General features: G+C 38.9%; 1 protein-coding gene across 5 annotated transcripts in view; it reads right to left on the bottom strand.

The window, feature by feature from the left end:
• Window positions 1-2,565: 2,565 nt before the first annotated feature.
• Window positions 2,566-12,426, bottom strand: part of CDC14A (cell division cycle 14A) — a 127,600-nt gene continuing 117,739 nt past the window's right edge. For all 5 annotated transcript variants that reach the window (XM_073356909.2, XM_073356911.2, XM_073356910.2 and 2 more), the window contains one exon: window positions 2,566-4,636. In XM_073356909.2, the coding sequence (XP_073213010.2) occupies window positions 4,607-4,636 (30 nt within the window). In that variant the 3' untranslated portion in view covers window positions 2,566-4,606. The remainder of the gene's footprint in view (window positions 4,637-12,426) is intronic.

Here is a 12,426-nt window from a genome sequence, read left to right as displayed (position 1 = left end):
TAGGAATTATTTTGCGGAAGTACTGTGGCTTGCGTTTTATAGGAAGTCAGATTAGATGATCACTTAGGTTCTTTCTGGCCTTGGAATCCGTGGATCCATCCGTATGACCAGACCACTGCCACCAAGATGGCCCTGTGCTTGGATGAGATCAACTCATGGACAAAGAAGAGCTGGTTGAAGCTGAACTGGAGCAAGTGGGCAGCAGAAAGCATTGTGATGAGTTTGCAGCCACAGTACAATCTCCTTTGGTTGACCTGCAATTGGTCAATTCAGCCCCTAGTTTAGGAGTGCTCCTAGATTCCTCACAGATGCTAAGCTCTGACATCGCAACATCCACAATTAATACTTTCTACCATCTCCAGATGGCTAGGAGACTCCATCTTATTCCATCTTATTCTGGCAGATGGTGACCTGATCTCAGTTATTCACGCCTTCACCACCTCCTGTCTGGACAACAGCACTGAGACATATCTGGGCATGAAGCCTTCTGCCTTTAGGAAACTCTACCTGGTACAAAACATTGCAGCACATCTCACCAACACTGGATACTATGAACACATCAAATATTTTCTCCTCTGCTCCCTGAGCTGGCTTCCCATAGAATATCAAGTCAAGTTCAAGGCCACATTTCTTATTTTCAAAGTGCTCAACAGCCTAGGCCCAGGATATTTAAAAGAATCCCTAAAGCTCCAGGGCAAAGGCTGTAGGCAACATTTCATCTGTGCAGAAGACAGATCTTTATTAGAGGCTGGCCCAACACAATGGAACAAACTCCCATAGGAACCAAAGACCATTACAATCATCATCTTCCAGCCCAAGAGCAAAGAGCATTTTTCGGACTTGCCTTCTCCAATATAAACGCATTACAGCCCATACTTACTGTGATACAGCATGGCCAGAAGGCAGCATTAGAATGATATAGGAGAGATATGTAAGTCCCAGGATGAGGAGAAGCCTTATTCCCTGTAAAGGGAAGAAAGGTTTTTTATAGATTAATTAAAAGCCCCTGAAGCCAATTAGAGCACCTGAAGCCAGTCACCTGATAAAAACCCCCTGTTTCAATCAGCCAGGGGAAGGAGTTGGAGCAGAGTGCAGTTTGGAGGAGTTGAAGTAGAGGAGAGTTTGGAGAAGAGCCATGGCTGGCTAGAAGACCAAGACCCTAGGTAAAGAGACACCCAGCTTGTTCAGAGAGAAGGCAGGATGCCCCACAAGCTGAAGAGCAGGAGAGGGAAGTAGCCCAGGGGAAGAAAGCACTGGTTCAAGTGGTTTGCCACTATCCCTAGGGCCCCTGGGCTGGGACCTGGAGTAGAGGGCAGGCCCGGGTCCCTCCCTCTCCACTACCCTTCTCTGGGTTACTAGTGGGACAGTAGATACCCTAGTTCAGGGGCAGGAAACTGCACTCTGAACCCTCGCCCCGCCCCCACAAGAAGAGGAAGCGTGGGACCCATCATAATCATGCCAACAATTTGCCACATTACACAACCCCCCTCCCACCAAAAAGCCTCCCACCCCATCAAAGGGCCTAATAACATCAGCCACACTATCAGAGGCTCGTTCACCTGCACATCCACCAATGTGATATATGCCATCATGTGCCAGCAATGCCCCTCTGCCATGTACATTGGTCAAACTGGACAGTCTCTACGTAAAAGAATAAATGGACACAAATCAGATGTCAAGAATTATAACATTCATAAACCAGTCGGAGAACACTTCAATCTCTCTGGTCACACAATCACAGACATGAAGGTCGCTATCTTACAACAAAAAACTTCAAATCCAGACTCCAGCGAGAAACTGCTGAATTGGAATTCATTTGCAAATTGGATACTATTAATTTAGGCTTAAATAGAGACTGGGAGTGGCTAAGTCATTATGCAAGGTAGCCTATTTCCCCTTGTTTTTTCCTACCCCCCTCCCCCGACGTTCTGGTTAAACTTGGATTTATGCTGGAAATGGTCCACCTTGATTATCATGCACATTGTAGGGAGAGTGGTCACTTTGGATGAGCTATTACCAGCAGGAGAGTGAGTTTGTGTGTATGGAAAAAGGGGGGGGGGTGAGAAAACCTGGATTTGTGCTGGAAATGGCCCAACTTAATTATCATACACATTGTAAGGAGAGTGATCACTTTAGATAAGCTATTACCAGCAGGAGAGTGGGGTGGGAGGAGGTATTGTTTCATGGTCTCTGTGTATATGTCTTCTGCAGTTTCCACAGTATGCATCCGATGAAGTGAGCTGTAACTCACGAAAGCTCATGCTCAAATAAATTGGTTAGTCTCTAAGGTGCCACAAGTACTCCTTTTCTTTTTGTGAACTCTCTGGCTGTCACCTTTTCGAAAGAGAATGGCTTTCTGTACCCAGATCTTTTTGTGAAATTCAAATTCTCTCTTAAAAACGCATCATCTACAACAGTAGAATTATAGTCTTTTGAAAAAGCAGTTTAATATTATGTAGTTAAGAGTCAACTCTATTCTTGTACAATGACTGACAAAAGCCAGAGTAAAATCTGAGTAAGAGAGATGAAAGAACAAAGGAGGCAGCTGACTTATATAAGCATTGCTCTTTTTTATTGTTGATTAGAAGTGTCTACACTTCAAAATAGAACAAAATATGTATTTTATGAGGCAAACTATTCATAACAAAATACAAACAATTTTATAGGAGGTAGAATTACCTTACAATTAACCTAACAATCATTCATATACAATATATCATTATGTGTATATATATATGCACGCACAAACATATGCTACTTGGTGTGTGTATATGTTACATATACACAAGGCTATTGCATGTAAATTTTATTCAGTGATTTAAATAGCTGCATTCAACATGGTTTATGTAACTATACGGATTTTCATTATGACTGCTTCCCGTCAAAATGTGATCTAAACATGATTTTTTTCATAATAAAACATTAAATTATCGTAACTTCATTTGCTGCCCCTCTTCCCTCTCCCAGCACCTACTTGTATGTTTACTCAGGTTAGTCCACTCAATGTACTTTAGCAATGAGGACTCAACGTTTAGCTTAATATTTCCTCCTCATCTTTCTGTAACTAGTGAAAAGATTTGAGGCTGACAATTCTAGGTTTTATTGCTGCATTCCGAATTATACTGATCATTCATTGCAGAATCAAATTAGTGCATTTTTTTCAAAAGCACTTTTTTTTTGTACATATATGTATGTGATGATATCACCAAGACACTTTCTCCTATAAATATAGGAGAAATAGTTCTGTTATTGTAAAGTACTACAAACCTCATCTGCTAACATTGTTTGAAATGCTTTCAGTAAGTTTTATTCCTAATTAACTCTAAGTAGATCTACAAGTCCAAGGTTGTCTGTACCACTGGTGAAATTAGCTTGCGGTGTAACAATAATTAATAGCCTGATTGGATGTCTGGTTAGCTAACAATAGAGTACAGTCGAGAAAATGTCTATAGAAGATATTAATTCACTTGCAAACTGTAATGCAAATAATTTTTTCCTTCCATGTCCAAATCTGTGGCAACATTTTTTGCCATCCAACTTGCACACCTGGCCACCATTACAAGTAGGTGTGCAACTCCACCCAATTCAGTGGAATTACGCTGCTTATGTCCGTTCTGAATTTGGCCTTTCTTTTCATGCACAGTTTAAATGCACAGCAGAAGGTTAATTCTGATTTATGTTAGACTTTAAAACTGCTACAACACAAATGTAACTATAGGATAGATCAAATGGTACACACATTTAGCAATGCTGAAAGTAAAAAGCTAAGAGTAAAACATCCCTTTAAAATAAATTATCAGAAGGAAAATGTTAGTAATATAGCAGAATTAACAGCTATATTATTTTTTTTCCCAAAAGGAGGACATATGATGATACGAATGTTGGGTTTTCCCTAATCCACAAGTAGCTATTTTAAGTTCCTTTTAGGATGACCATATGGAACATTAGCAGCTGACAGCTGAAAGGAAAACTTGATGATATACCAAGCTCTATCAGATGATACAACTAACTAGTTTTCCAATTAAGTTACTTAAAGCAGATTAGTTGCTAAAAACAAATTGAGCTTGAAGCGGTAACAATGGACCCATAAATAAAACCAAAAATGGTTTTGTTCATAAAATGTTTTCATACACTGTAGATAAACCTTAAAATATATTTAAAAATATATATTTTTGGTAGCAAAGAAGTGAAGGAATCTAAATCAAAATATATTCTAATTTTTACATAATTATATATATTTATAGTTTACCAAAATACTCTTTTTCTTAATACATACATACTGTAACACTGTATACACAAATGTAATTATAAATGTATTATTGAAATCCGTTAGAAATACCCTCAAGTCAGAGTCAACTTTAAAATTTTCCAGCTGTATACAAAATTGTTGCAATTTTCATAAATTTAACTTCAGTGCATTTGCAGTAGTCATTAATCAGAAATCTCTGGCTGTTTAAAGTCTCTGCTGGGCGTCTTAGTTTAATGTTTTAATGTATCTAGGGATGAAGAGTTCTCCTCTCAGTGAGCAGTTTCTTTCCCTCAACATTGCTCCTCCATGAAGAAATGGGATTAAGAGTTGAACAGCTTTCATCGAAGCAGCAAGGCTTTAGTATTGAACATATTCAGACTGAAGGGACTGTGCAGAGGAGAAACAGAAACTGGTGTTAACATTCAGTTTAAGAGAAGTCACTTTAAACACACACAACTTGTACCTTCAAATCAAGAAACTGTATTTCTAGGAGAAAAATATATATTAAGCCATAAAGGAAAACAGGACTATTCCAAGGTCTCCTGTACATAGGCCAAAAAATGAATGTATTTTGGACTATAATATAGCAAATGCACCAAAAATGGGCAAGAGCTGTATAAAACAGATGCATCTTTTCTGTATGTAGATTTATATTTACTAGCTTTCCCTCGTCAGTTTATGCTGAAGTTTTAGGTAACAGCATTACTTTTAAATGTTTTTAGGTATCAAGATGTATTATTTGTGAGTAACTGGGATACCAAATTCTTTAAAGATATAACTGGCATTGTCCTTTTATATAATTCATTACATTTTAATTCAATTACTTCTAATTCAGAGAATTCTAGACTTTTTTTTTGTTTTTAATGAAAACCTTATGAAATTCAAATCCAAAATACAGACAATACCCTTAAAACTGATCTCAATAGAAAAAATGTGATTATAGTTATAGTAATTTAATTGTTTTCATTCTCTCTCAAACAATGAGAATGAAAATGCTACTAAAATATACAATGCACTTTACAGATTTTGATTCAGATGACACAGGACACATGTAAGGTATGGGTAATTACTGTGAAAGGAAGCAAGAAAGCAAAACATAATTAAATACAGTGGAACATTCTAGAGATAATTAGCAAAATGAAAAAAACAAAAGAGAGAAAGGACTGTGAATAGTTTTTGCAAGCAGTTAACATGGAGTAGCAGACAGAAAATTAGTACAGCTAAGAGGAAGGCATGATAACCTTTACTGGTTCATTTATCTGCATCTGGTTATCCACAATATTTTACAACTATTCAGTCTTGCAATTGGTAGTGTATCAGTTAAAAACTAATATGACTTTATATTAAAAAGGATTGTAAAATTCAGATTGACATGGTCTAACTGTATTTCTGTCTGTATTTCTTCCAATACAGATGTGATCTGTGTCAGTTGTGTTAGAGCAGTAGCTTTGTAATGAATGAAGATAGGTAAATGTTTACCAATTCTAATAAAATTGTATTGATGAATAAAAATTACTTTTACTTTGAAAGTTCATCACAGTTGCCTTAAAATATATTTGAAAAACAATTATAAAACTATATCAAAATATACTTAAAGAGAGTAGCAATGCAATAGGATTACAGAGGACTGTTGGGAAAAGACCCCAGCTTTCCCTAGTGTGAACTCCAAGGAAGATAGGAATCTGAGATTTATCCAAAGGCTGATTCAAGATGATTTTTTAAAAAATGATTAAAACACCATTAATTCACCCAGAAGCTAGATTACCATCCACAATAGAGCTAAGTGAAAAAGTAGTTTAAAAATCCCCCAAAAAATTAAGTTTAAAAAAAAAATTTTCAGAAAGCCTATATATCTGTTCAAACACACGTGCTTTTATGGAGTTCAATAATCAGAGATATAACTCCAAGGTATTTGGCACACCGTGGATGTTTCTGACAGCATCTGAGTGCTTTCTTTCATATGTTAAACCCCCATCCCACTTCCTATATAAATTTTTGAACAGCTTTCACTAGAGTAGCAAGGCTTTAGTAATGAATATATTCAGATTGAAGGGACCGTGTCTTTACATACGAGAGTAAATATGTAAAGACAGGTCATTGTAAAAGAAAGAAAAGACAGAAAGAGGTCTTTAAAATGGCAAACTACTTTATTACAGGGGTTAGGACCACAAGGGAATTGAAAACCTGCACCATGCTATTTTTCCTGATCTACCCACTGGCAATTGTGCCCGATTATTAGCCCTGTTAAGAAAGTCTGTGAGGCAATCCATTGCTGTATGTAACTGATGCTGAAGGGTCCGTATTTCTTTTTGTCCATGAATACTTAAGATTTCTGCTGGTCTCAAAGCTATTTTAAGACCATTTTGTTAAAGGAACATTTTATTGACTGAAATATAGTCCCTGTGGAATTGTAAAGTTTTTGCAGTGATCTCTTAAAAACTAAAGTCAAAGTAGAGCTGACTAACAACTTCCATCACAAACTTGAAAGCTTAAAAATTAACTCTATATAATTGGGCGTTTCAGAATAATGGACGATTCTTTAGCTTTTGATAGGTGCACAATGACCAGACAGCAATTAGGAATGGGTCATCAGTTGACTCAAAGAACTAAGAACAGCACATCATTACTTAATAGTAAATTGTAACTCATGATTCTGGAATCACAATTTAAGTAACATTTTAATTCTGGGATTCAAGCTGCAATTCTTGATATCAGAAGATCTGTGCTTTATCACAACATGGAACATCAGAATGTGAAAGATAAAAATCCATAGCAACATATCAAAAAGAAGAACAAATAAGTATATAGCACATGTACAGAGAGATTAAAACACTGATCACTTGTTTTGGTTTGTCTTTTAAATGCTTGTCACAGATGGGTAGGAGTTTCTGTCTTGTGATGTACACTGCTGTTTTCAGCATCTCCACCTCCTCGTCATCTCGACTTAATAGCAATAAAAGATCCTCCTCCCACTGTTCTAAATCATTTTCTAAGTACAGTGAAGAACTAAACTGAATTTTAAAAATGATAATTTCCTCACATACATCATCATTTGGCCATGGTAAGAAGCTCTTCATTTCTTTGCAGATTAAATCTTGTTGCTATTATCCCCAATACATTTCCTATTAAAAGCTTGTTAAGCTACAATGGTAGCTATAATTACAACTAAATTGCTGAAAAGTGCAATGGCCTTGTTTAGTTTTATTTATTTGAAATTTTTATTTTTTTATTTGTACAAAAATAAAGCATTCTTTTTTCTCCGTGATTGCAATCACAGTTGTAGCAAATGTTTTTTTTAAACCTTCTTTTCCCGGGGGGGGGCCTGAAAAATTGTTTACCTAATGTTTTGGATCCCATAATATAATCCTTGTTTTACTGCCTGTGGATTGTATTTATCTTTTTTCACTACTTCAGTTAACATTTTAGATCTGTGTACATGTGCACTTTAAGTATGACCTACCATATTGAATTCGAATACTAATGTTTTTTTTAAACTCCCTGAATCCACATTGGAGTTATCTGGCTTTGACAAAACTCAGACATGGTCTATTTTGAAGACAAGCAGAATTTAAAATGTGAAAATAAAGAATTAGTCATAAAAGTGTTTTTACTAATGAACATGATGAGGCAATAAAAGTAAACTGAGTAATAAAAATAAGTAAACTAAGTTAAAAGGGATAATTTTAAAAAGGATATCCATAAGATCTCACGGGAGCTTTCTTTTGGCATCCTGGTGTGGTCTGATACAATAGCCAACTTGATATTTTATGCCTAATCATCAGACTAGAGCTTGTCTACATATTGCCTATAGTGGCCTTCATGCACACTAGCAGGGGTGTAAATTCTAATGCACACCAGTGTGTTCTGCACTAACTGTGGATCCATGTGGATTCTGCTCGTGAGCTCTAAAAGTTCCCTAGTATGCATTAACAGAGTCCTGTTTCAAATGCTGCTACATTAATGCACACTAGAGAACTTTTAGTGTGCACCAGCAGGGTCCACATGGGCAAGTTAATGCACGACACGCTGGTGCACATTAAAATTTACACCCCACTGGTGCATACTAAGGCACTGTGTGGACAAGCTGCTAATTACTCACAAAGGGCCTGATCCAGCAAAGCACCTAAAAGAACAACATTAAAGATGTAAACAGTCATACTGACTTTAATGGAATTACTGATGTGCTTCAAGTCAAGCTAGGGTTGTTGGAACAATCTGTATACTGGGGGTGCCGAGAGGCACTGAACCAAACATAGTTTTCTTGGTATTTTAAAGACAATTTGAAAAACATGGAAACAATATCCATATCCAGTATGTTGTAAATTTACAAGTAAAAGGATAATTATTTTAACTACTAGTGTGGCAAACTCACTCTGCAATTTGAAAATCAAAGATCTCATGGGAACTTTCTCATGGCATCCTGGTGTGGTTAATGTATCATATAGCAACATATGACAAATGGAAAAAAAGGAAATGGACAACCTCTCATTTATATAGATTGCTATGAAATGTAAAAAACTGATAAGGGATTCTGAAGACACCAGGGAAAAATCAATAGCTGTAAAGCTAAGAACAATAAGATGGAGGAGTGTGTTTCTTTTTTTAAGATATGAGGGGGAAAAATCCAAGCAACAGGTATTATAACTAGTAAGTACCTTTAGTAGATGGAGGTAGTAAAACTTATTAAAGATGCAGAAAAAGGCAGAAGCGTTCAATATATATTTCTGTTCTGTATTTGGAAAGAAGCAAAATGATGTACTGGTATCACAAGAGGATGATGAAGTACTTTCTAGTCCATCAGTAACCAAGGAGGATTTTAAATCACATCTAACAGGAATAAACATTTTAAAAATTAGCAGGCACGTAAGTACCTCCACAGGTCAAAAATACTGGGTACTAAAAGACACTTTATTTAGTGGAGAAAAGCATAACAAAACACAGTGGCTGGAAGCTGTAGGCAGGCAGATTTCTAATTTGAATTTGGCACAAATTTTTAATAGTGAGGGTGATTAACCAGTGAAACAAACTACCAAAGGAAGCGGTGGATTCTCCATCTCTCAATATCTTCAAATCAAAATTGGATGCCTTTCTGGAACACATTCCTCAGTGAAACACAAGTTATTGAGCTCAATACAGGGGTTACAGGGATATGCAGGAGGTCAAATCAGACGATCATCTAATGCAGTGTTTTTCAAAGTTTGGGTTGCCACCCAGTATTGGGTCTTGGCATGTAAGGCACTGGGTCGCCTTGCTCAGCACCCAGGGACCCTAGCAGCTCTGGTGAGCACTGCTGACCGGGACGTTAAAAGTCCCGGTCAGCAGTGCTGCCCAGCTAAGGCAGGTTAGTCCCTACCTGTTCAGACACCACGCTGCGCCCCGGAAGTGGCCAGCGGTGGGTCTGGCTTCTAGGCAGGGGGGCCATGGGGCTCCATGCGCTGCCCCCGCCCTGAGCACTGGCTCTACCCTCCCATTGGCTGCTTTCCGGACAATGGGAGCTGGTGGGGTGCCACCTGCAGGCAAGAGCCGTGCAGAGCTGCTTGTGTGCCTCCACCTACGAGCTGGACCTGCTACTGGCAGCTTCCGGGGCGCAGCGTGGACAGAGGTGCCAGGATGGGAGGGAAGCCTGCCTCTGCACCCTGGCTGCACTGCTAACCGGGAGCTGCCGGAGGCAAGTCCGTGCCGCAACCCCCTACCCCAGCCCTGAGCCCCACCCCCCAACCCGAAAACCCTTCCTGCACTCCAAACCCCTCATCCCTGGCCCCACCCCAGAGCCCTGACCCCCTCCTGCACCCCAACCCTCTGCCCCACCCCCAAACCCAGAGCCCCTCCTGCACCCCAAACCCCTCATCCCTGAGCCTGCAACCCCAGCCCTGACCCCCTCCTGCACCCCAACCCTTTGCCCCAGCCCTGAGCCCCTCCCACACCCCAAACCCCTCATCCCCAGCTCCACTGGGTCATGGGCATCAATTTTCTTCAACTGGGTCCCCAGGAAAGAAGTTTGAAAACCACTGATCTAATGATCCCTTCTGGCCTCTTTCTGCCACTGTGATTCAGATAACAATCCATCTGACGATGCATAAGCCAGAAGAGAATTCAGCTCTCTCCCTTGTGTTTGTGACAGTTATGCAGGGCTGACAGGAGTACAAATAGAAAAAACGTATTTTAGTCAGAAAAGTATGCCAATGTGACTTTGAATACAGGCAGCAAACATATCTGTTGTGACATTTTCACAATCACTTTTTTGACTATAACCATACTTAAAGCTATTAGGCCATTGCACTAAAATCAGACAAATTACTGCTATTTCACAGGTTAAAAAAAATCATAAGCAACTGATGTTTTGTTACAATGCAAAAGCTCTATGCATGTTTCTACCTATATTAGTTTAAGTATTTTCCTTCATTGCTTCTGATTTACAGGAACTATGAAAAAACTCCATTTACGGCCAACTAGACATTACTGAGAAGATTATAGCTTTTGCACTTAAAAAGTACACATCATATTTGGCTGTGTACAATCTCTGTTCCTAACCAGTGAATGACAGAACATGAACTATTGGAAGATTACATCATTCTTGGTGAGAGGACATTACTGAGTCATATAGGTGTCTGATGGGGAGAGAAAAGATTGTTCTGTTTTAAAACACTCAATTACATATCCTAGACAACACGACCCCTTTTTCTCAAAGGCTCTCTGTCTTACCAAGCATCTTCCTAGACTACCTAAATAAATTCTATTTAGACCAGTGCTCAGTCATCTGGTTCTCATGATCACATGCAAATTAAAGTAAACATTTCTCCTCTCTCCCCTCTGATCTCTCATTACCTGCATGTGGAAAAACAGCATCTCCTCCTTTACCTAAGCCAGTGGTCCTCAAACTTTTTACCTCACACTCTCACCTCTGTCCGCCCCCTCCCATGGAGCTGGGAGCAGGGCCATGGCTCCGGGGGGAACATGGGCAAGGGTAAGGGGGCCGAGGTTAGGGCCATAGGTGGGGGTGGGAACGGACCCTTGGCTGGGGGCTGCGGCCTGCAGCTATGGAGTGGATCTGGGTGGCGCTCTCTCCCTGCCCTCTGTGGGGGCTGGGCCCCAGCTGCGCCCTGCGAACATTACTCCGTGCCCTGCTAAGTAGGCATGCCTCACAGATTGAAGACCTCTGATTTAAGCCAAGGCAACTCTGCTCCATTATGGCAGTTCACCTTTCTCTTTTGGGTTCTCACACTCTCAGAAAATGAAAAACAGCTGACTGGCTGAGAGCACCTGCTACCATTTTTGGGTTAGTTATTCAATTACCTCTCCTTTCTCAGCTATTTATAGTCACCTGTGCCGAAATTTTTCTTCTGAGGTAAAAGTCTTCCTCTATTAAAGTCATTTTTGAACCCCAGTAATAAGACTAAAAGCTAGACATTAACAACAGGAATATGACACTAATCAAAATAGGTGAAGAAATTAAGTTATGGCTGGGGCTCCTTTCTTATTTGTGTCTAGGTAATGCATAAAATTCCAGAATAGTACTATGTATGATGTTACATAGCTGTATGTAAGATATGATGTGCTGCAAAACAGTTGGGTTAAATATGGAACAACAGTTTAGCTTTTAATTTCCAATGGTCCTCTAATGCAGGTTTTTATTTTGTTTGTTAAAATGTTCACTCATGGAACAAACCATACTTGCACTTTTTGTGGAAGATAAGTTGCTGTGTAAGGCTGTAGGGACACAGTGTAATGCTAAAAGGGATGTTAACTGTTGCTTTTAGAATGTCACATTTTGCACTGAACTTTCTAAGTTTTGTAGTTTTGAGGATTCCTGGTTGGACTTCTTTACACTGCATGTGTTATTCCTCTACTAGTTTATAGCACCACTTGGTTTTATGATTCTTGATGTTTTATCCATGATACTGTGAATAACCTCACAAGAAAGTGAAAATAGAGTGACAAAGAAGTTGTTGAATATATGATTACTTATAAAACATCTCATGCCCACAGGCCTCTGTGGGTGTGTGAACCCACGTGTTTGTTTATATAGACTACACAAAAATTATAAAGAAAAATACACAGTAAAGTGGCCAAATAATAAGACCAATAATCCACCTTCAATACAAAAATACCACCATCTTATAATATATAAATGGAAAGGAAAAAAGCTACACTGATTCTTAGTTGGAAGGATACAACAG

The sequence above is a fragment of the Lepidochelys kempii genome, chromosome 8 (assembly GCF_965140285.1).
Source record: "Lepidochelys kempii isolate rLepKem1 chromosome 8, rLepKem1.hap1, whole genome shotgun sequence".
In the NCBI taxonomy this organism is placed as follows: Eukaryota; Metazoa; Chordata; order Testudines; family Cheloniidae; genus Lepidochelys; species Lepidochelys kempii.
Note: the sequence above shows the minus strand (reverse complement) of the source record. Positions and strands in the feature narration are given on the sequence as shown.